Genomic DNA, 25,512 nt, shown 5'->3' with positions numbered 1-25,512 from the left:
TTATTATATCTTTCATATTATATTTTTTTTTAATAAATACTATTACACAAAAGTATTCATATAAATTGTTTCTTTTATTGCAATTCTAATGAAACATTCCTAATAATATTTTTTCCGTTTTTTTTAGAAATATGTAAGAAAAATATAACTATATATATGCATGTGTTTATTATGTATTATCAAATATATGGTAGGAAATATATTGTGCGATTAAAAAAAAATGTGAGTAATTTTTATTATTTTTTTTTAATTTCGTCGAAGAAATATATTAATTTTTTACAAAATTTTCATGTAAGACTTTTTTTTATTTATTTTATTTTTTCGTCGTTCAACTATTATGTTTTTTTTCTTTCTTGTCATTTGGTATGACAATTTTTTCTTAAAGCATATGAATATAACTAGCCGTTTCCCGTAGTAACCCTTTATGATACACCTTTAATCATATAATATATATATGCGGACTTATGTGTAACAGAATATATAACTATTTTCAATTTTATTTAGCAAATTTTCCCCTATTATAATCATAACTTATATATTTGAGGATTTTTCTATGAATGTATTTCTATTAGTCGCATATAATATACTATATACCCAATTTTATATGTCATCACAACGTGGTATTTAAAAAGTATTTACTACTATAAGGTTTATAATATGGAAAAACTATAGTCATGGCTATATATAACAGTCTTTTTTCCTCAAGCGTATACATATATATATGAATACTTCTGGTTTCAACAGTTTCTCCTTAAGATATAAATAAAATTATGTCCTTATGAATATATGAAATGCATTTTCCCAGCATTATGGTTATATATATTTTACTTTCGCTTAATAAGTTGATATTTTATATTCAATGATTTGTTTAAAAGGGGAATAAAGAAAAATTTTTTTTGCTTAAACATCATCCATAGTCGTTAATTTACATATAGCACTAATATGCGCATTATATATGTTGTTAGAATAATTGAACAAAAATAAATATAAAATATATTAAGAGAAACAAATTTTCAAAACTTTAATGTTTTCCAAATAAAGAATGAAAAAAAGTATATATATTCCTGTAATTATGTAATTTTTTTGAAAATAAAATCCATTAAGTATAAAAAAAATCAGTTTACTTATTTTGAAATAAATAAAAGTTTAAAGTTTCATAAAATTTGTTAATATTTGTATTATCATTATTATTTTTACTATAATAAAAATAAGGAAAATTGTAAGAAATATAAGGGACATATTAATAATTCAAGTTTGTTAATTTTCCAATATTGTTTTAACCTTTGAGATAGTGTAAAATATTCTATAACGACATATCATCGATAAATAAATCAACATACACATAATTCTTTTCAAAAGAATATCATATATATGTAAGCAAGTGAAATTATATCAAAAACAACAAAAAATGGAATCATCCTTAACAGGGGATAATATTGATGATAAGCAGAAAGCAGCTGTACGTAACAAAATTAATATATACATGCATATATATAAGCTCTAATTGGGCTATTTCGATAAAATAATATATAAAAATGTCACTATAGGTATCGTACCATTGTATTTTTAATTACATTCCTTAGGAAAGGGAATGATAAAAATGCAACTACGAATAACCTATATATTTCAATATATTATGTAAGCATGATTAGTGATACAAAACTATTACATCCAACTAATTTTTGATATTTTTATTTTCTACAATAGCTTTTGTTAGGTTTACAAGAAATAGTACAAAGACAAAAGGAAAATGTTAAAGTCATGGATATTTGTTTTAATAAATGTGTTCCAAAAATAGGAAATAAATTAAGCTCAACTGAACAAAAGTGCATATGGGATTGTGCAAATAGCTATTTTTACACCAACGCATTTTTAAACGAGTAAGTGAAATGATAAAGACAAAAAAAGATATAATAAAATAACCATGCAAACATATTCTTTTTTTGTATTACATAAATATTATTTGTAGTTGTTTTCATGGTTTATGTTTACATCCATATAGATATATGCATTAACTTACATATGCCAAAAAATATAAATATATAACAATTTTTTTTCCTTAGACGATTACAACAAATGACCAAACTTTTAAAATCAAATTCAGATTATTTAAATTTATAATATTTTTTTTTGAAAGCTTGTTTTATCCTTTTTTGTTTAATTTTTTGCTTTTTTATATTTACCATATTTAACCCTTGTTTTACTCATTCATTACATAAAAATTTATAGAAAAAACCTCGTTATATTTGTTTAATATAATTTTAAACTTGCAATTTATTATTTTTTAAAGGAAATATACTCACTTTTTTGACATTGTATTAGAATTTCAAACTACTATTACTATATTATATATATTTTGGGGTGTGAAATAAAATGCTTAAAAATGGGTATTCTTTAAGTAAAATATATCTATTTATAATTGATGGGATAGTGAAAAAAAAGGATTTCAAATTCATATGAAAACAATTAGGATTGAACATATTTAAACGAACAGTGTTGTGTGTATACATATATAAAACCACTGATCTGATTCGTTACAGTATTATTCTATCCCAATATATCGTAAATGCATTATAGGCATTATATGGGTATAATATATATATAATATCTACAAGTAATGCCCTACTTAAGCATTTTGTAAGGAATCTTAAATCTTTGGAGGGATATAAAAAAATAAGCATATACGAATAATATCAATTTATAATCTGATTGAAATATTTTTTATTAATTTCATTACTTTTTTATATATTATAAGAAACATATTAATGAAAAAAAATATATATATACATATATTTTATATAAAGAAATATGGTAAATTTAACAGTAACTAGAAAAATATTATAGTATTAAAAATCAAAGAAATAGTAGGAATTAGAAGAAACAATAATTTTATAACCGTGTTTCTTCACAAAAAATAAATGTTATGCATGTGTAGGGTTATAATGTGCGTTTTTTTTATTTTTTTTAGTGTGATAATCTTTAGTCTTATTCATACAATTAAATATTATGTCAACTAATAAATTTAATATATTTAATTATAATATATCAATGGTAGCTTGCATTATAGTATTTAATATGTATTTATATATATATAATATTTAAGCATATATATAGTAAGGTGTTTTTAATTATTGCATATTGTTAGCAAATAATACTGCTATTATACTTTTGTATATATAATCAATTTTTTATTCGGATCATATTATTATTATTATTTTATTTTATTTATATTTTATTTATTTTTTTAATTTTAAATTTATAATAAGAATATTATTTTCAAATTACTTTTCCTCTTCTATGAGCAAATAATTTGGAAAATTTATTAAATTCGGTATATTACTAGAATATACAAAAATAATATTGAATAATAGAATCAAAAAAATATAAGAAGATAATCTAAGCATTTATAAAATTTGTTACGTTAAATTATTAGTAGAATAAGATGAATGAGCATTATGATGTAATAACTTTAAAAAGAAGAAAAAAAATATATATATACATGTATACATGTTAATAGCATAGTTTTGAACTTCTTCCATATGTTTTTATATACCTCAGAGCATGCATTTGCTCATTAAAATTACTCTACATATTCATGAATATATACATAGAGTTCGCAGCCAATATTAATAAAAAGTATATACTGTTATATATATGAATACTAATATTTTATCATTACCCTTATATTTAGGTAATTATCTTGGGAACAGGACTTAAGGAATGTATTCTAAGTGGCCTTTTGTCACATTATGGTAATAAACATATATATATTAAAAATATGGAAAAGAAAACAGAGGCCCATAGACAAAACAAGGGGAAAATGCTTAGAGATATGTATCTCTAGATATTCCTACCACATATATTAGGCAATTGATTGACTTAACTTATTTCTGCATCGTAATTCTGCACATGTGTATATACATATTTTCCTAACATAACATGGAGTATATATGTTATTTTTTATTATGTAGGTAAAAAAATTCTAGTTCTTGATAGAAACCCATATTATGGCGGAGAAACTGCTTCTCTTAATTTGACGAACTTATATAACACCTTTAAGCCACGTAATAAAAAAATAAGCATAATGAATATGTGTATATAAAGGGAAAATTGTTGAAAAATAGCAAATATGCATGCATATACTTTTATGCTTGATATTGTTATTAAAATTGTGATGTATCACCATAGTATATAGCTAAGCGATTTTCTTTTTCTTTTCCTTTATTATAGGTGAAATGATTCCAAGCAAGTATGGAGAAAACAGACATTGGAATGTTGATCTTATTCCCAAATTTATTTTAGTTGGAGGAAATTTGGTGAAAATTTTAAAAAAAACAAGAGTAACAAATTATTTAGAATGGCTAGTTGTTGAAGGATCTTATGTATATCAACATCAAAAAAAAAGTTTGTTGTTTTCGGAAAAATTTATACATAAAGTTCCATCAACAGATATGGAAGCATTAGTATCACCATTATTGTCGTTAATGGAAAAAAATCGATGTAAAAATTTTTACCAGTATGTTAGTGAATGGAATGCTAATGATAAAAGTACTTGGGATAACTTAGATCCATATAGATTGAGTATGATGGATATATATAAGTATTTTAATTTATGCCAGTTAACTATTGATTTCTTAGGGCATGCTGTTGCATTATATTTAAATGATGATTATTTAAAACAACCAGCATATATAACATTAGAAAGAATAAAATTATACATGCATTCTATTTCAGCTTTTGGTAAATCACCATTTATATATCCATTATATGGACTTGGTGGAATACCAGAAGGGTTTTCACGAATGTGTGCAATAAATGGAGGTACATTTATGCTTAATAAGAATGTGACTGATTTTATATATAATGATAATAAACAAGTATGTGGTATAAAATCCAGTGATGGAGAAGTTGCATATTGTGATAAGGTCATTTGTGATCCAAGTTATGTTATGCATTTAGAAAATAAAATTAAAAAGATTGGGCAAGTTATTAGATGCATATGTATATTAAGTAACCCAATACCAGAAACAAATGATATTAATAGTTGTCAAATTATTATACCACAAAATCAATTAAATAGAAAGAGTGATATATATGTTAACTTAGTTTCATTTCAACATGGTGTTTCATATAAAGGCAAATATATAGCCATTGTTTCAGCTACTGTTGAAACTAACAACCCAACAAAAGAAATTGAAAAGGCATTGGAATTGTTAGGACCAATTGACGAAAAGTTTATTAAAATATCAGACTTATATGTATCCACAAATCCAAAGCCAAAGGATAATATATTTGTTACATCCTCCTATGATGCAACATCACATTTTGAAACCGCAACAAATGATCTCTTAGAAATATGGGAAAATCTATGGGGACAAAAATTAAACTTTGATGACTTGAATAAAAATGATATCGAGCTATGATTTAGCCACCGTTTAGGAAGAGCATCAAAAAAGAACGAACAAAATAATTATTATTGTTATTATTAATTTATTCGATTTTACGTTCATAATGAGTCGTATTGAATTTATATATCCATCCTTTCGTTACTATGCATATAATGATTGTCTGTTTATTATGCGATGACCAATCCACTTAAAATGAATATGTTTGTATGCATTATTTTTCATATATACCATTTATTTAATATATATATTTTCCATTTGAATTTTTGTAATAAAAAATACAATATTTTCAACTAAATATGCATACATATATTATTGTATATGTTTTACCTTTCGTTTTTTTGATTTTACAATATACATTTCAACATATAAACAAAAAATATTTAAAAAATGAAATAATAATAAAAAGGATAATTTATTCTATCACAATAGAATAGTATAAGAATTATAAACAATAATTTACATATAAATATTTAGCTTTTACAAATATTATTTCATCACGACAACATCCATTTATTATCGTTTTCATAAATGTTACATATTTCTACTGTTATTATTGCTATAAAGCAAACTTATCATTTTTTTAGCATAATTTTTAAATAAATAATTTTTAATTTAAAAGTTCAAATGCATTTGTAAAAAAAGTTAATCATGAATAAAAATGTTTTATTCATAAGTAAGACGTTGATAAAAAAATTTTAAATATCTTGTTTATATATGCACATAATATTCAGTCATATAAAGCAGGATAAAAAAAATAATTACGAGCATAATAATGTGCTATTTTGTTTATTCTCTCTATATAGTATAATTTTATTTTTCGAAAAATCTCAATTTGGATGCAATTTTCTTCTAAAACTACTGATATATTTAAAATTTTTTATTGGCACTTCAACATTCATATATATAAAAATGCATAGATTGCGTAAGTTATATATTTAATACATTATTTTAGTATTGGTTGTTCATTCTGTTTTGTTTTTGATGATTTGTATTAATCATTGGGTTGTGGATTTTCATGTTGCTTATATTAATTCCCAAAGATTTAATCATTCTTACAGTATCTGGTTCTACATATATTACATTAACATCGATTTGAGATTTTTCAGGTACGAAATCCAAACGTCTTTCTCTTTCTTCTTCTTGAAGTTTTAAACTAATACCTCTAACTGGTCCTTTTTGGATTCTTTTCATTAAATGTGTAACGAAGCCAGCAACTTTGTTTTTCATTCTTTTTGATGGAATGATTGCAACTTCCTCTGTTATTTTCTTATTTATTTGAAAGTCGAGAGTAAGTTTAGCATAGTATTTCTCGACAATTTGCCTAGCGGCTCTTTTGATAGTCTTAGTACGAACTCTTCCCTGTAAACGTATAGAAGTAAAGAATGCAAAAATGTATTGTATGCATATATATGCGGGCATATGCAATATCAAGGCCACAATATTACATAGAACGGAAAAAAATAAATATATATAATTTGAAAAGCACACATAAAGAAGAAAATGGGTAAAACAGTGCTTGTATATATGATTCACTATTTATCCCACATATACTTCAATTGCTTTTTTTTTTTTTTCATATCCAATTTTGGATATGGTGAAATCCCATATAATACAATAAAATATGGATATATATGAGGAAATTACATATACATATTTTTTTTGTATCATTAGGATTATTATCACAATTTTCATAATATTACTTTTTTTTTAACATATATATTATTTAATTATTACCATTTTTCCAAGAGATTCTCAATTCGTTTGTTTTCAATTTATTCTATATTTAATATAAATAAAATATTAAAATGTTAATTTATTTTTATTTTCTTTTTTTAATTTAACTTTTTAGTAACATTATTTTTATCTTAAACATGTTATAAATATTTGTAAACAATTTTTTTTTTATTTAAAAAAAAATTATTTTTGCAACATGGAAATAAGAAAAATAAACCAGTATTGTAAATATATGAGGTACCTTAAATAAATGTATATTTTGCTAATATTAATATGTTATTATTATATGCTTTGCTTAATTAGGTATATGTATTCCTTAATCAATGTACTCAAAAAAATTAAGGCACTGGTATTATAAATAAATATTAATACCATTTGTTATTTATTTATACTTTTAATATGCTGCATATTATTATATATACACTATATTTACAATTTATAATTTTTTAAACCCCTTTGAAATACCTGTTTCTTCTTTGCATATTATAGCCAATATACCTAATAAGAACATTTTTTAATACTGCAAAATTTACTCTACGGTATTAATACGTACATATTATTATATAAGTGCATTTTCAAAATTTAAGCATTTTATTTGTTTATTTTATTTATATTTTAAAACCTATATATATAATAACTTAAAAAATAATCACAATAAAAAAATTCCCATTACACCTAAATAATTAAGCCATGAATCTCCTCCAAAATTTGAAAATTTTTTGGCTTCAAAATTTAAATGTAGAATATATATATTTTATACATTGTATAAAATAATTATAAAAAAAATACATATTTTTTTTCTTTAATACGTTTATAAGATATATACGAATATTTTTTTATTTTTTTAGCTATTTTTTCTTTTATATATCCTATTTGGATTTATAATATGTATGAACGCATAAAAGAAAGTGGTAAATAAAATCCGTACATATTTTTATAATATGAATAATATACATCATAATGTATGAAACAAGGATATTTGAAAAATGTTCAAAAATTAAGTCTTTTCCTTTTTATTCGATTTATTTCTTCAAGTATTGTAAACCATAGGGACTATGTGCATGTTGTATAGTTGGGAAAATTGTATAAATTTGTTTTGTCATTCTGAAACTTGTTCAATTATATTGGTCCATATAAAATTGTTGAAATTGTCGTTTTTCTCGAGATGTTTATAGCACTAAAAATAAAAAAATATGTAACAATTTGTAAGCATTGGTTGTATACGTATTTATTTATGCATTGCATTGTCCAAGTTGTATCATAAATAGGTACATACACATTGGAAATGCTTTTATTTTTAATTATAATAAGTTATATAAATAAATTAAAGAAAAAACATTGTGAAGGTTTATTGTTATTTTTATTTTTTCGTTCTATTTTTTTCGTATACCTGTGCTTCCTCATAGTGAGATCCATTGTAAGCATAAAGTTGGGCTAGAAATAACAGGACGGATTTTGACTTTGTTGCCAATTTTGTTAAATTATTTTTAACAAAGTTAACAATGGGTATTTCAAAAATATTATATGTACTAGTTTCTTCTAAAGATGTTATTTCTTCATTTATTTTTGATCCAATGGGTGGTAATTTTTTTATCTTTTGGTATAACTTTATGTATTTTAAAAGTATGTTGATAAAGTAGCTAAATAAAGCTTCATTATCATAAAATTGCTGACCATAATTTAAGCAAAATATAATTTCTTTTTCCAATTTATTTATATTTTTTATATGCTTTAATTTGGTAAAAATAAAATGTCTATATACCCATACAGAATTATTATAAATATCGCATTTTAAAAAATAATTTATGTAATTATATTCATGTAATAATATATTATACTTATCATAAATATGCTTATTTTTTGTGAGCATTGAAAACTTATTTAATAGCCAAGTTTTATGTGCCCAAGAATTATAATTTTTTGTATCAAGAAATATATGGCAGTTAGTATATAACAATTCGTTGTATAAAAATTCATCAATATTAATTTCTATTTCTTCGTTTTTATGTAAAGAGTTTTTAAAAAAGGTACTATTTTCAATTATGTCTTTTAAATCTTCATATAAAACATCTTCTTTCTCAATTTCAAGATCACTATTTTCTAAATTGCTCATAAATGCATTTTCATGGTAACTCTCATTTGATGAATGAATGCTACAAATGTCTTCATCACTAGATAAGAAATTTTTCTCATCACCAAATAAATCATCGTTATTACAATATATATCTTTCTCAATTTTAGGGGCATTTTTTTTCATTTCCTCGTCACCCAATTTTCCAACTTGTGTAACATCATTTTGCTCTTTTTGGTTATTAGTTTTTCTGTTTTTTTTCAGATTAGATTTGTAAATGTATTCAATTAGCCATCTTCTATGATACCAACTTTGAAAGCTTTTTATATTTTCACTAATTATAAATCGGGTGAATTCTAATTCATTCAAATAATTTAAATTTAACTTTTTCAAACATTTCCTTCTATATATCCAAGCGCTATAATATGAAGTATTTATTTTTATTACAAATGATGATATTATATATCCTTTGAAGGAATAAATTTTATTCTCTATTAAAAAAGCTAATAAAGAATAAAGTAATTTCTGATTATCATTATAATGTATATTTAATATATTTATCTTTGATTTGTTCTTTGACCAATTTTCGTCATATGTGTGTTCCAAATTTATTGCATGTTTTTGTATTTCCTCTTCTATATCATTCATATCAATATCAAATTTTTTACTTCCCATTAATTTGAATACAGGATTATTCAAAAGTGAAATATTTAGACCATCCAAGCTTTCCCTATAATTAATATTAAACTTTTTAGCGTACGCATTTAGTTCTTCCATTCTCTACATACACCTTTTATTGTAAATCTGTATAATGTTTATTATCAGTATGCATTAGTTTTTCTTGATATATGCCCATATATTTATTTAGTTTTTATATATACACAAAAGTATATACGATTATATTCCCTTTATTATTTCACTATAATAAATATTCCCCATCAAAACGAGCAATTTTCCTTATTATAATCATAATTTGGTCAAACATATTAAGGTCGTTTTTTTAAAAAAAAATTGAATTATAGTTTAAAGGGGAATGAATAGAATGAAATATCCAAAAAAACATGGGGAATGAAAAATATAAAAGTAAAAAACATACAATATTGAAACAAAAAAAAAATATAAGTGTATTGAAGCGGGGAATGAATTAATTAAAAAATTGTGCATACGATGTCGAGATGTATCACCAATTAAGGAAAAAAAAAAATAAACAAAAAAATTTTTTATTTTGTTAAATATAACAAAAAACATAGCATTTGTAGGGCTTATTAAATTCCATACAATTTTTTTGAAAGAAATATTTCAAGAAAATGGATTAGGATAAATTTTGTTTAGCAATCCCTTATTATCTGGCCATATTTTTTTCTCATCAGCGTGTTGTATAAAATGCTTTCTATATGTTTTATACTTTTCTTTTTTAATTTTCTTTTTGGTTAATTTATCAATAAATGAATATCTTCTTCTTAAATATAAAGGATCAATGAATCGATTTCTTATTGCGAAAGTTTTTCTTAAACTTTCATTTTCATTTAATAAATTGTGTAAATATTTTGTAGATTGTTCTTGTTCTTCTATTTCTTTTTGGCTTTTTTCCTTTTTATTTTCTAGACCTATATTAACATCACAATCTAAGTAATATACTTTTTCCTCACACTCATTTTCATTATCAGTTTTTTTTTTCTCATGTTGGTCTCTTAAAATTATTTTTTTAAATTTTAAATTACCATGTGTTTTTGTAAATATTATATTTTTATAAATTCTTTTGTTTACCCACATTTCTTTATTAACGTCTATATTTATTTCATTTTTGTTTTCATGACTTGATAAATCAGTGTTTTTATTGTCCTCGTCTTTGGTTTCTTCCAAAATATTTATATCGTCAGTGCCGGAAAGATTAGTATTATTATCCAAATTATTAATATTTTCCAATTGTGTTTTTATTGAATCATTATAATAATTTATATTATCAAACCAAGAGAAGTTTTCATTTTCTAGTTTTAAATCATTTATATCCTCACGTGTTAATGTGTGTTTAAATTTGTTACTAGGGACGATTGATGAATATAAGAAATAAAAATCTTTTAAGCTTTGATTTTCAATAAGCATTTCTTTTGAAATATTTGATAAAAAGTTATCTATTTTGTCTTTATTTTCAATAATTAAATTTATACATTTTTGTAAATTTATTAAACTATCATCAATTTCTTTTTTTTGAAAACGAACTGTTTGTAATCTTAAATATTCTTTCATGTTAAAATCCATGTGTAAATATTTCGAAGGAAAATAATAGTTCTGCATACTTTTACCAACTAAGGGTTTAACCCAGTTTTTTTCCCCTGGTAAACCCTGAACATACCCAAATATTTTTTTTTTGCATGATTCAATTCCTTTTAAATTCCATTTTTTAATATCAGTGACATTTTTTATTTGGCTTATTAATATCTTAGGTTTGCTCATTTAAAGGAAAAAACAAACAAAAGAAAAATTAATCAATAAAAAAAATGCGATGAAATAATAATACAAAGGAAACCAAGCAACGCCGTTTTGGGGAAATTTTAATTGTATTTATTTTTTCAAAGAATTAAAACAATAAAAATATATTTTACAAAAATAACCACATATTTTATTAGTTCCAATATACAAAGAAAGTACACGTAAATTCTTATGTATATTTTACACTTTGCAGTTTAATTTTATTTGTTATTCAATGCATTATACCTTTTAATTAAAAAAAAATAGTATGCAATTAATTAATAAAAAATGAAGGTAAAATAAATATATATATATGTGTGGAATGGAAACGAGAAATATAGTAAAACAAAAGCTATTTAGAAATAAAATATTCTTTACATATGAGCCTTATAACTTAAAAAAAAAAATAGCTAATAAATAAATGGATAAATAAAATAACTAAAACAAATGGATACATAAAAAAAACAATATTATTATATGTATTTATTAATTTATTTTATTTTTGCATAATTATTACCGAAGTATAATTTTTCATTGACGCCCAATTTGGTAATGTGTAAGTTTATATATCTATCATTTGTGCGGACCTGCATATAAATTGATATGTACGCAAATGTAAGTATATATAACATATTTGTTCACAATTTCATATAATAAGACTAGTTGTATTATGCTTTGTACTAATTAAGAATTAAATAATAATAAGCACAACATATTTATGCTTGTTGTAAAGTACACATTTCAGCATATTATGCATATCTCTCTCGCTCTATATATATATGTTGCTTTTTACTGATGAATCTTTGATTTTGTTGTACATTTAATTTTCCTTTTTTATATTAATATCTTTTAATTTTTTTTCATAAATATTTGCACTGTCTTTCATTTTCTTTTTAATTTTTCTTTGACCATATAGCAAGTTATCAAACTCTTTATTATATGTACGTATGCAAAAGTCTATCCCCTTTCTAACTGTTTTAACATCTTCCTGATTTATGTCTTTTTCTTTAATATATAAGTTTAACTCTTTATCTAGAGATTCCAAATTCAAATTAAGACTCTTTACTTTATTTTTCAAGTCCGTGTTTTTATTTTTAATATTTTCAAAATAATCATCAAAACCGTCATTTTCATTTTTCGTTAAATCTTTAAAAGCATTTTCAACTTGCAATATTTTTTCCTTGAAATTTTGAGAAAACACTTTCAAACTTTTAATGTATGCATTATTCTCATTATAAATTAATTCTAAGTTTTTATACATTACGAAATCTTTTGAATAAAACTTTAAGGCTTTGTTCAAATTTTCCCTGAAAAGTGATATTTGTTTGCATATATATAGGGAATGCAAACATGGCGAAACAACTATTGAATATATCAAAATTTGATTGATAAAGCTTACATATTTTAGTACCTGTTTCCTTCCAATGTTTTTATTTTTTCAAGCATAGATAAATTTTCGGTGTTGTGGTTATTTATTCCACTTTTAGCTTCCTTATCATTTACTTCCAACTCGTTTATTTGTTTTTTTAATAGTTTTATTTTGCTTATATTTTCTCTAATTTTAGTAAAATAATATTTTTTATAATCATCAATCATATTCATATATATTTCATTCATATCTTTAATATGGTCATTATATAAATTTTTTAAATAAATTATTTCATTTTTTTCCATAATATTATAATTATCTATTATTTCTTCCATTTCATATTTTTGGTCGTTATCATATTCTTCTAAATGCTTTTTAAATATTTCTTCGATTGTCTTTATTTTCTAAAATATTTTTCATTAGTCAGCATGCAGATAATTGTATAATACATTTAGTAATCTTGCATACGCAAATGTGTATTCATATATTTGTATATTAGTGGATATGCATATATAAATAAACATTTTGGTTGCATATAATATGAGCTAATTACCATGTCAAAGGATGTCTTTAACTCGATTATTTCATTAAAGTTTTGATTTTTTACATATTCTAGATTAATTCGTTCTTCTTCTATGTAACTTAATAGATTGTCCAATGCCTCTTCATGTTTTTCATGAATTAATACCTTAAGATGTTCGTTTTCATTTTCCAATTTCTTTAGCTGGTCCGAATTTTGAAAGTTATAAAAAACTGACTTATTTTTTATCAATTTTGTTTCCAGATCTACCTTTTCATCATACTCTTCACACCCTTTGCTAATCAATTCTATTTTATTTTTTAATTCAGTATACTCTTTACTAAAGGATTCTAACTCATCATTTTTTCTCTCCTTTAACAAAAAAAAATTAAAATATTTAGAAAAAACAGTTCTACTAGTTAATATATTTTTTAATTTTATATATTTTTTTTATTGTTTTTTATTATTGCTAACTAGTTTTTCTTCTAATAAAAGCTTCTTTTGAATTATTCTATTTAACTTCTCCTTTTTTGTCTTTACTATATTCCCCAATTCCGTAGCTGATAACTTCCTTAATGCGTTATCATTGTTTTTAGCTTGGGTTTTCTTTTTATTTTTTAGCTTATTTTTAATCATTAAATAATTTTTTTTAGTTTAATCTTTGACTATATTTCTAGCCAATTTTCCAATATCCTATATTTCGTTTTATGTATGTTTATAATAAATAGTATGCATATTTCGTTATGCCTATAATTTTAGTACACTTAATATGAACTGATGCCTATATATTACATGTTATTTTTTTGATTACTAAAATTATATAATATAGTGTATGCCGAAGAATTAATATTATAAAAAATATATCTTTTTTAATTTTCCTTTTTTTTCTCTTTTAATATTGTTTTAAAGGGGGAATATAGAATATCCTAAATGAGATGTACACATAAAAAGGAATACTGATTTATTTATTTATTTTAGGTATTCTAAAACTTGATAAATAAAAGAAATGTAATAAAAATATTTTAATTTTTTTTACATATTTTAAATTTATAAATACATTTATGAATCTATAAAACCTTTTTTATTATTTTATGTATATTTATAGACATATGTATAATATATAAAAATATATGCATATATACTACAGTGCTAATTACGTACAGTATATAAATTTTTCTTTAATACGGGAGCAGCAATATTATTTCCCACATATAACGTATTATATATTTTTTTATATATTATTCTATTTATAGAAAGAAAAGAAAATAAATACTAAATGTTATTTTTATTTTTTAAAATTTGTTAATATAATATATTTATTTTCATATTATTAAATTTTTTGTAATAATATTACTATTTTCCTTTTGAATAATGTAATACCATTTTTATTGTTTTAAAAAGGTACGAAACAATTAGAATTTGGTATATATAATAATATAACTTTTTAGAAGAACTATACTTTTTTATTGTATAGAAACAAAAAATATATATAAGTAAAATTCAAAAATAAGTAAAAGAGGAAAATGGAAACTTTTCTTAATAAGCTTGAACAATATAAACCAGATGACGCTACCAGAGAGTTTTGTAGAAAATATATATACTATTTAATAGTTTACAATATTTTTATTTTAATATTGTTTATATATAGTTTCTATTCAGACTCCTTATCTCCATATGGGTATATACATATCCCTTTTATTTAATACAATATTTTATATATAGATACTTATTCAATGTATGTACCTTTTATATTATATATATTCATTTATAATTTTCTTTATTTTTAGGTGGCTATTATTTACTAATATGTACTCATGTGTATTCCCTATATGTGCCTTTATACGTAAGTAGAAAACCATTCATTGTATAGCCAATATAAATGCATAAGTATTCATAAATATCCGTATCACGTCAAATGACAATACACATAGAAGCTAATATTTATATTTTTTTTTTTTAACTTTAGGAAAATCGTATATACCCTCATTGTTGGTAATAATAATAATAATATAAAAAATATGTATTCATAATGTAGACATATTTACAACTATATAATATTTCCATTCTATCCTATATAACTCATTGTGCATATATAATACATGCTTATATACTTTTTTCGAATTTTCAGAGGTTTTATAATTGGATGCTAATTGTAACTAGTATATTCTCCATTTATATCATTTTTGAAGGGTAATATATCCACATACTTATATGAGGCTAACTATAAATTTTTATATATTTTAAATTTTTTCCACTATATGACATTATATATATATATATATATATATATATATATATCATTCTCTTTCTTTATCGTATTTTTTTAGCTTATTTATATATGATTCTAAAAATTTCACTTTCGTAATAATATATTCTATATTAACATGGATTAATATGGGATTATGCTGGAAAGCCACACAAGTAATTTTTAAAAATAATCAATTATTTATCAAAACATATTATATTTTGCAAAATGGGTAAAACACGCATTAAAAAATATATATATTTAACTTTTATTTAATTTACAGAGAATATTCGATGGAGAAAGGGAACAAGAAACACTTTTAGATAAATTAAGTAATGCCACACCTTGAGTTTATCAATATATTTATATATGTGCTCATATATATTTGTATACTTTTTATGGATATTTTATTATATTTATTTTCTATACCATTTTTCTATTAATTTTTAGACCCCGCTTTTAGTGATTCCAAAAAAAATAATAATAAAAAATGGAAAATTAAAAAAAAATTCTTTGGAAAGGGTAAAACAACAAGAGGCAATGAAGAAAGTGATGAAGACGTATAAGAGAAAATTAGATTGCTTTAATTTTTTTTTAATTTTTTTTTTTCTTTTATTATATGTATAATATATGTTTTTTAATTTATTAAGTAAATTTTGGTTATTCGTAACTTGTTATACTGGTTTGCATGGTCATATATATATGTTGAATAATTATGTTGGTTTCATTTTGATATGTTTATATTTTTTTTGAATTAAGTATATTGTTCGTATTTTAACTATAAACAAATAATGATATGTTTAAAATGTTAATTAAAAAGTGCCACAGAATGGCATAAAAAATATAAAGTCCTCACATGGGACCATAATACAACATGATAATGCACATATGAACATGAAGAAAATAAGAAACTAATGAATGTTGAGGGAAATACCGCAAATGGTCCTTGTTTCAGGCACATTTGTATTATTTGAATTTTTATTTGGGATATGAATCATTGTTGTATCCATTTCTCCTGTACTTTATTCAAATTATTTTGAGCAATACCTTGTCGGATATCTTGCATTAAATGATTCATATAATAAACATTATGTATGGTTAGTAATGTCCCTAATAAATTATCATCAATTTTAAAAAGATGATGCAAATATGCTCTTGTATAATTTGTACAAGTATAGCAGTTGCAATCTTTCTCCAAAGGATTATTATCAAGTTTGAATATATTTAGTTTTATTTTGAGATATTCCTTTTTAATTTGTCTGTCAAGTTTTTTTTCAACTTCATTAATAGTTTTTACTTTACACAAAAAATAGCCATGTCTTGCTAACCTGGTTGGTATCACACAATCGAACGTATCAATCCCCTGTTTTACTCCATAGAAAATATCTTTAATTTGCCCAATTCCTAATAAATGTATAGGTTTGTTTTTACTCTTTCTTTTGCTATTATTATTTCTGCAATTTTCTCTTATAAAATCCATTGTTTGTTTAATCACACTATACATCATTTCTTTGTTATTACCTAAACATCCTCCTATACACAATCCGAAAAAGGGTAAATTACAAACTACCTCACAACTTTTTTTTCGTAAATCTGTATATATTCCTCCTTGTATTATTCCATATAATGCTTGTTTTTTTTTTTCTTGTTTTTCCCAAATTTTATTGGTTTTATATTTTTTATTATATATATTGTTTAAATAATCATGATAATTTTCCATATTATTAGCTCTATAAAACTCTAATAAGCATCTAATATACCATCTATGGGACCTATGCATAGATTTTTCTGTGTATTCTTTATCAACATTATAAGGGGTACATTCATCTAGAACGACTGAAAAATCTGTGCCTAATAAATATTGAGCTTGGATAGAACTTTCTGGGGATAATATATCAATCAAACCATCAAAGTAAGATTTATATAATGCGCCATTTTCATTAATTTTTATAATTACATTACTATTTCCATTGTTTGGAATAGTAGATACCCCATTTTTTATTTTTCCTGTACTGGATATATCATCTAAATGAGTATATTTACTTGATCCATTATCCTTCATATTGTTCATATTATTATTTACCCTATTACCAGTTCTTATTTTAGCTTTTCTTTTTATTTCATCTGAAACAGATCCATATGTCATACTAAAAAGTTGATATCCTCCCGAGTCTGTCAAAATTGGGCCATCCCAATTCATAAACTTATGCAAACCGCCAAGTTGAAAGATTATATGTGGTTTGGGCTGAATTAACAAATGAAATGTGTTTGACAAAATTATTTGTGTTTTTGAATCTTTTATAAAATTTATTGGAGTCGATTTCATACATGCTTTAGTAGCACAAAATATAAAGTTTGGGGTTTCTATTTCACCATGCGGAGTTTTTATTATTCCTAACCTACTTTTGTTTTCATCGCCATTATTACTACCTTGGTCATTTTCCTTCAAAATTGTAAAATCAAAACCTGGGTAGTCAAAACAATGGCTCATACTACTATTATTGATATCGTCATAGTAGCTCGTTTTTATTCTAAATAGCGTATACTTTTTTTTCCGATATTTCCAAGCATAATTATCATTAATGCTACTGTACTTACTCTTTTCCGTTTTTATTATCTTGTGATCACATTTTGATAAAAATTTTCCATGTTTTATATCAATTAAACTATTTATGAATGCGTTGATACGGCATTTATCACCTCTATTATTTTTGTTTATTTCGAACGCACCCCTTATTTTACATAGATTTGATGATTCCTCTCTGTTGTATTTTTTTGTATATATAGGCAAAATTTGTATTTTCTTTGGTATGCTTTCATTGCTTACAATTTTAGTCTCATTTTTTATAGCAAAGAACAAAAGATAAAGGAGTTTACACAGAAACAAAAAATGACATTTTATTTTTTTCATATACAAAACACAAAGATATTTTTACTTATCTCATCGATTCCCCTTTAAATTGAAGCATAGACCTATTCCCTTATGAGCATGTTATTTAATAATTATATACATACACCAAAGGCTAGAAAACTAATTTCGTTATTCATTTATCTCTGTTTTTATATGGAATAATGTAAAAAAATAACAAACAAAGATAAAAAATAATAGAAACTGAAATAAGGGAGGAAATGTCTTTCTACGCATCTTATGCGTTTTCACATGTTATTATTACAATTGTTACCGCTATTAGCGTCATTTAAACTTTTTAATGCTTCTTCTTTTGAGCTTAGAAAAAACATACTTCCCTTTTTGAGGTAAATTTGTCTATTGCTCTTAACGCTATTTAATTCATGTATTCTTACATCATTAATATTTTTGTAATTTAGTTTTTTTATTATGTCTTCTTCTTTTCTATTTAACGTATCGAATTTATTTATCATTATTTTAACAAAATAAGGCTAACGAATTTATATATGCACAATGTATATATATATTTTTAATCAATAGTACTTAAGCTTAATTGTGCTCGAGGAAAATGCGAAGCATAAAAAAACCACGAAAATAAGAAAAAAAAAAATATTAGTTAAACTAATTAAATATAAAAATATAGTTATTATTTTTATTCCTCTATTCAATTTTCTACTTCACAAAAAATGTGGTAAATTTTTTAATTTTATTAGGAAGGAATACATATTGCGTATAGCTCTTAATGAAAATTTGAAAACGCTAGTATATCCATATGTATATGGATATTAATATGCATTTTTTTATTGACGTTTTTTTTTACATTATTTTTAATTTATAAATATTATAAATTTTGTTAATTCGATAATTCGTTAATTCGTATTTTATTTTTATTCATTTTATCTTTATTTATAATTTTATATTTTTATTTTTATATTTTTTTTATATATTATATTTATATTTTTTTCCTTTTTTTTATTATTTTTTTAATTTTTTACGATTTGTTTACGTTGCATACTTTTATGATTTGTGAGCAAATGATTGGTTGTATATATGGTATTTTCAAACTGATATTTTAAATTATCCATATATACAAGTTTATATTAAATTATTTACGTAATTTTTTTTTCAGGACTCAAAATATGCATATGAAATTCTCTGAATATCATTGTATATAGATATGCGTGAGCATTTATTTTGTTTGTTTTCGCTTGTATATTAATCAAAATTTTGACTACTACTTATATATATATATATATATATATATATAACATGTGTGTGATGCCATATTGATATATTCCATTCAAATAAAATTATCAACATTTGGCATATATAAATTTATTTATGTCCCCCTTTTTGTAAATGGAACGATATTGATTATGTTATTGTATATATAAGTACGTGTAGGCTTCCGCTTTTGGGTGTTTGATTGCGCTATATATACATTTTACTATACATACACAATTACTTTAAATTTATATATTAATTTTAAAAGTCTTTTAATTGAGGCAATTGATATTATTTTATTTTATGATTATCGATATAGCGAATTAATGGTTTTATCATTTTGTAACTTTTAATATTTTTTGTTGTGCATGCATTATTTAAATGTCTTTAACCAGCCCATATGTTATTATAGAAAAAAAACTAAAAAAAATCGGAAGAGAGAAAGCAATGACCATAAATCATGACAGAAGCAAAAGATAATAAACAGAATAAATACAATTTACAACATCAATATATAAAAAACAAAAAAACAATTATTTTTATGTGCCGATTCGCCAATTAAATGAATAATAATAAAGTGATCAAAATAAATACAAGCCAAGGGAATGAGCATATAAGCAAATGTGATATGTGTTATTAATGCAAAAAATAGCAATTGGGGATTAAAATTCAGTATAACACATAGGAGACCCAATTAAAGAAAAAATAAAATCAATTGCTTAGCTGTTTAATAAAATATTAAAGAAAATAATGAAAATATATGGATATATTTTTAGCATCCTATTCATAGTGCCAAATTTGGTGCTAAATACATGGGCCACTGATCATTTAGATACTTGTAAACAGGGTGAAGTAGTGTTAACAAAATTTTGGGATAAACTAAACAATATTAAACATGGGGAGATATTATTTATAAATATAAAAAATTATTATTGTCCAGCATGCAATAGATATATGGATACATGGAATAAACTTGAAAGAGATATTTTAAATTTTGAAACAAATGTATCTATGTTTGTATTCGACTGCTCATGTACTATATTTCATCCATATTGTCGATTATTTCAAATAAAATATTTTCCTACATTTCGATTATTATACCCAATATATGATAAAATAAATGATTCCCCTCAATACAAATATTTACCACCTAATACAAAAATCGGAAATAAAGTATATACAGGAAATTTGCTACTTGCTTATAATGACGTTGAAAGAGTAAATAAATTAGAAGAATTCCAAATTTTATTACAAACATATTTATGCAATAATGTTAATTTTAATAACATAGATATAAAATCATGTTACTATGATATATTGCCACCTGGAATTGATGACAATGCATCTAATAATTTTCCATTCAGCGAAATTTATAATAATAGCATTGGAAATAGTGGTGAAACTGAAGAAGAAAGAGAAAAAACACGGTTACTAGAAAAATGGAATAATAATATTAATAATAAAGAATATATAAAGCATGATATAATAAAAGGATTACTATTTACATTAAAAAAAAATGTTTCACTAAGTGTTGACATTAATAAAGAAACTATAGAACCATATATTAATATGCTCCAAATTGTAGAGCAAATATACCCAGATTTAGCCCCCGCATTAACCGCCATTACAAACAAATTAGAATCTTTTAATTATCCTATACCCCATGCAGAATGGGTTAAGCTAGTAAACAACGAACATGATGATGAGGAAGCATCTGTCTTCTTTATTGATGGATATAATATTGACGTAGATAATATACAAAGATTCAAAGTATGTGATAATAATTCAGTTTTATGCACATATTGGTTATTGTATCACAAAATATCTATATACTGCTTATTACATGACAAAGAAGAATATAATTATTATCTTGAATCGATTACCAATTATACAAGAAATTATTTAAATTGTAGAAATTGTGTTAGTCATTTTCTTAAAGCTCAGAAATTTTGTCATTATGGTTTTTGCAATATTCACTCAGCAGAATCATTTGTTATATTTTTATGGAGAATTCATAATTCCGTTACATTAAGGACTACATATGATCATATTATTTCAGATATACGTTTAAACCTTTTAAGCAAATCAAAACAAATTAAATTTTTGCACAAAGATATTGCTTTCCCCTCAGAAAAGCAATGCAACTATTGTAGAAATAATATAGGATTTACAAAAGTTACACCAAATAGAATAAATGAAATGCTAAATGATGTTCCATATTCTAGTAAAGATTTCGATGCAGTTGATGCTTTTAATATTAGATACATACTACAATATTTGGTTGATATATATTCATAGAGTTTTTTCCAAATTTCGAAGATACAAATTTGGAAATTTCTTATATATAATATGTAATATTGACTATTATAAATTCAAGAAATTGTGAATAGGAGGAGCATGATTGCCTTAAATGTGTAGATACTCCACAGACTATCTTTTTATCCTTTCTTCGTTACATTATAATTTTTCAAGGCATGTCATATTTTTTTCACCTATGTTTCACTTTTTTTAAAACACATCTTTAATTTTCATATAGTTTGGTTAATTGATTTATGAAATTAAAGATGATTATATTGCTTTTTATTATTTATTATGTATTTTTAATTTTTATATAATGGGCATTCCCATTAATATTTATATATGTATTCATATAAACTTGCCCATTTGATGCTTTTTGTTTCCCTTACAAAATAGGATATTTGTTTTATATTTAATAATTTTTATTAACTTTTTTATCACATATTATTTAAATTGTATATGTATATATAAACTTTTTACATTTTGTTTTAAGTCATAGTTAAATGCAAGCATATGTGCGCAACGAAAAAGCTCACATGCTTATATAATGTTATATAATTAAAAAAAATAATAACAAAAGTAACATTAAAAAAAGAAAAACAAAATCAAAAAAGGGCTCGAAAAAAAGAAGTAAGGTGATAAGCTCCAAAAAGGAAACCGGCGTATCATTGCCAACCTTGAACATTTCACTTGTTTTGTTTAAATTGTATGTTGAAAGATCCATCATTGTTTGGATTTTTTTGTACCTCAAAATTGTCTAAAGACAATCCTACTTTTCCTAATAGCATATTTCCAAAATCTTTTAGCTTTCCAACCATTTCTTCTTTCTCTTTACTCAATTGTTGTTCTGCTAAAATTTTTAATCTTTTTTGTTTAGCTTCATAGGTATTTAATAATGATGAATCAATAGATATAGCTTTATTTAAATCGTTAGAAGCATCATTATATTTTTCTAAATGTTCATACGCGTTGCTTCGTCGTATATATGATTTGACATAATTTTCATCACAATTTATAGATTTAGTACAATCATCTATAACCAAATTCCAATTTTTTAATAAAACATTACAGGCTGCTCTATTTGAGTACAATATACTTTTAATAGTTTTATCTTTACATTTTTTTAAAGCTTTACTGTAATAATATATTGCATTTTTATAATCACATTTTTTAAAATGTTCATTTCCCATTTCTTTTATTTCTTCTACATCTTTATTACTCAATTCATTGTCTGTTGTATTGTCACCTTCTTCTTCATCCTCTTCAAATTCCTCTTCATCACTTGGAATATATGAGCTTTTTTCATTATCTGAATCAGAATATTCTTCTGATGAATCATCATTAAGACTTTCTTCTCCTGAATAATATTCATCTTCAGAAGTTTCATCAGATTCACTCGAATTTTTTTCATCATTATTTATGTAGTCGTCACTATAGCAGTTTCTTGTATTATTGGGAGCATCATTTGAGTCATCATCTTTATCACTCACAATTTCATTATCCTTTTTTGTTATATTATTTTCATGTGCCTCTCCTATGATTGCACCCTTTTTTTCCTCAACTAAATTTGTATTTTCACAAAAATCATTTTTTTTATTTTTATCATCTTTCGAATTTATATTATCTAAATCAGAAATAGTTTCAATGGTATTTCTGTTAGCCTTTTCATTCATTTTAATATCATCATTATAATTTTCATTTTTAAAATTTATTTTTTCATGGCCATTAATTGTACTTTCATCATCGAACTCTCGTTTTTCAATTCGTTCGTTGTTTAGTTTGCCAACTTCATCATTTTCTTTTTCTAAACTTTCTTTCTGTTTGTTTGGCAATTTATCTTTTTCCTGTGTATTGTAGGAATTTTCATCGGCATCCATATTGCATATAATTATCCGTTATTCTATTTATTATATGTTTAACAATTTTTTTACAAATACTACTTTATCATTACTTTTAGTTTTTCCTTTTATAATGTATTAAATTATAATGACTAACTTTATTTTTCGTTACAGTCTTTATAATTAATGTACCTTTTTTTTTGTTACGCCTTTAGTTCCAGTTTTAACAAAATAACATTTTTCGTTGTCACAATAAATTTTTTCTTCGCTTTCGTCGTTTTTTTTTGCTTCTTTATTTCGGTATTTATTTTTCTCAAATATTAAGTATATTAATAGTTTTGCTATTACCATAAATAGTAATAAAGCATAATACAGTACTTTTATATTCTCCATCAATATGCTTGTCAATACATATATGTGTATATATGTACATATATATATGATGAAAAAGAAAAATATATTATATGACTATATATAGCTCTCCATTCAATTGTCTTAAACTTTTTTTTATGTCATTAGGAAAATGTATGTATATGAATAATTAGAATATTTTGTATAAGAAAAAAAATTAGTAAATGGTCAAATATAGTGATGTTCTAAAAATGGAGAAACAAGCGAAGCCTACAAATAAATGAACAACATATTTTCAAAAATGTAAAAAAAATGCTTCAAAAAAAAATATATATATCAAATTAACCTACAAAATTAAAGACTAAAAGGTATTGTAAAATATAATATTTATATTTTTTGATAAGGAAAATAATATATATATTTTTTCAATTTAATTAGCAATGAATACATAAACATATACATTCATTTATATAATTATACATATGATAATATGGATAAGGTAAATTAAATGCAACACAATTTTTTACATACATTTTTTTAATTTATTATTCGTGGAATATTGTATTAATAAAAATGGAGGAATATACTTTAAATCGTCCCCATATAGTATTGGGATTTTACCTATATGCATATTCTGAAATATATATATAAAATATTACTATATATTTTTCGAGGATTCCGTTGCCCTATCACCACTTCATTGTTTTTTAATTTATTTTATTATTTATATATTTTTTCTGATTAATATCTCCTATATATTATTTTATTCATGTATTTATTCATACTTTTATTTATTAGTTCTCCAATTAGTAATTTTTATGTTATTGGTTCGCCTTTCTATATGCTTCGTCGTAAATTCGTTTATTTTAATAATCATCTTTTTAATTAATTTTTTTTAATAATTTTTCAATTTTTTTAATTCATTGTTTTCATTATGTTGTTTTGCCTTTTATACAATTGAGACAAAAAAAATATTTGCTGTAAAAAAACAAAAACAAGAAAAAAGAAATAACAACAAATAATTCGGTTGCCAAAAATAATGAAGAAATAAAATTTGTAAAAATATCAAGGAAACCC

The 25,512-nt window shown here is 23.0% G+C and overlaps 10 protein-coding genes across 10 annotated transcripts; 4 read left to right on the top strand and 6 right to left on the bottom strand.

The window, feature by feature from the left end:
- Positions 1-1,408: 1,408 nt before the first annotated feature.
- Positions 1,409-2,121, top strand: PVVCY_1405840 (mitochondrial import inner membrane translocase subunit TIM13, putative; the record flags this gene model as incomplete). The annotated part of the gene is made up of 3 exons (XM_008624449.2): positions 1,409-1,459; positions 1,708-1,880; positions 2,064-2,121. The coding sequence occupies 3 exons, from the start codon at positions 1,409-1,411 to the stop codon at positions 2,119-2,121; spliced, it is 282 nt and encodes a 93-aa protein (XP_008622671.2).
- Positions 2,122-3,442: 1,321 nt separating this feature from the next.
- PVVCY_1405830 (rab specific GDP dissociation inhibitor, putative) lies at positions 3,443-5,423 on the top strand (the record flags this gene model as incomplete). Its single annotated transcript, XM_008624450.2, has 4 exons — positions 3,443-3,460; positions 3,692-3,752; positions 3,972-4,064; positions 4,231-5,423. The coding sequence occupies 4 exons, from the start codon at positions 3,443-3,445 to the stop codon at positions 5,421-5,423; spliced, it is 1,365 nt and encodes a 454-aa protein (XP_008622672.1).
- Positions 5,424-6,356: 933 nt separating this feature from the next.
- Positions 6,357-7,145, bottom strand: PVVCY_1405820 (40S ribosomal protein S17, putative; the record flags this gene model as incomplete). Its single annotated transcript, XM_037634911.1, has 2 exons — positions 6,357-6,767; positions 7,143-7,145. 2 exons carry the CDS (start codon positions 7,143-7,145, stop codon positions 6,357-6,359), a joined length of 414 nt encoding a protein of 137 aa, XP_037490949.1.
- Positions 7,146-8,241: 1,096 nt separating this feature from the next.
- PVVCY_1405810 (protein farnesyltransferase subunit alpha, putative) lies at positions 8,242-9,990 on the bottom strand (the record flags this gene model as incomplete). Its single annotated transcript, XM_037634910.1, has 2 exons — positions 8,242-8,319; positions 8,533-9,990. The coding sequence occupies 2 exons, from the start codon at positions 9,988-9,990 to the stop codon at positions 8,242-8,244; spliced, it is 1,536 nt and encodes a 511-aa protein (XP_037490948.1).
- A 522-nt stretch (positions 9,991-10,512) lies between these two features.
- On the bottom strand, positions 10,513-11,667 carry PVVCY_1405800 (conserved Plasmodium protein, unknown function; the record flags this gene model as incomplete). The annotated part of the gene is made up of 1 exon (XM_008624452.2): positions 10,513-11,667. One exon carries the CDS (start codon positions 11,665-11,667, stop codon positions 10,513-10,515), a length of 1,155 nt encoding a protein of 384 aa, XP_008622674.2.
- Positions 11,668-12,502: 835 nt separating this feature from the next.
- PVVCY_1405790 (GAS8-like protein, putative) lies at positions 12,503-14,207 on the bottom strand (the record flags this gene model as incomplete). Its single annotated transcript, XM_008624453.2, has 4 exons — positions 12,503-12,989; positions 13,094-13,455; positions 13,605-13,943; positions 14,046-14,207. 4 exons carry the CDS (start codon positions 14,205-14,207, stop codon positions 12,503-12,505), a joined length of 1,350 nt encoding a protein of 449 aa, XP_008622675.2.
- An 887-nt stretch (positions 14,208-15,094) lies between these two features.
- PVVCY_1405780 (conserved Plasmodium protein, unknown function) lies at positions 15,095-16,382 on the top strand (the record flags this gene model as incomplete). The annotated part of the gene is made up of 7 exons (XM_008624454.2): positions 15,095-15,249; positions 15,359-15,414; positions 15,538-15,563; positions 15,700-15,761; positions 15,899-15,992; positions 16,100-16,148; positions 16,267-16,382. The coding sequence occupies 7 exons, from the start codon at positions 15,095-15,097 to the stop codon at positions 16,380-16,382; spliced, it is 558 nt and encodes a 185-aa protein (XP_008622676.1).
- A 428-nt stretch (positions 16,383-16,810) lies between these two features.
- On the bottom strand, positions 16,811-18,727 carry PVVCY_1405770 (queuine tRNA-ribosyltransferase, putative; the record flags this gene model as incomplete). Its single annotated transcript, XM_037634909.1, has 1 exon — positions 16,811-18,727. One exon carries the CDS (start codon positions 18,725-18,727, stop codon positions 16,811-16,813), a length of 1,917 nt encoding a protein of 638 aa, XP_037490947.1.
- Positions 18,728-20,698: 1,971 nt separating this feature from the next.
- On the top strand, positions 20,699-22,246 carry PVVCY_1405760 (conserved Plasmodium protein, unknown function; the record flags this gene model as incomplete). The annotated part of the gene is made up of 1 exon (XM_008624457.2): positions 20,699-22,246. One exon carries the CDS (start codon positions 20,699-20,701, stop codon positions 22,244-22,246), a length of 1,548 nt encoding a protein of 515 aa, XP_008622679.2.
- Positions 22,247-22,932: 686 nt separating this feature from the next.
- Positions 22,933-24,123, bottom strand: PVVCY_1405750 (tetratricopeptide repeat protein, putative; the record flags this gene model as incomplete). The annotated part of the gene is made up of 1 exon (XM_008624458.2): positions 22,933-24,123. One exon carries the CDS (start codon positions 24,121-24,123, stop codon positions 22,933-22,935), a length of 1,191 nt encoding a protein of 396 aa, XP_008622680.2.
- Positions 24,124-25,512: the final 1,389 nt, after the last annotated feature.

This window comes from Plasmodium vinckei, assembly GCF_900681995.1.
Source record: "Plasmodium vinckei vinckei genome assembly, chromosome: PVVCY_14".
Classification (NCBI taxonomy): Eukaryota; Apicomplexa; class Aconoidasida; order Haemosporida; family Plasmodiidae; genus Plasmodium; species Plasmodium vinckei.
This window is presented reverse-complemented; position numbering and strand designations above follow the sequence as displayed.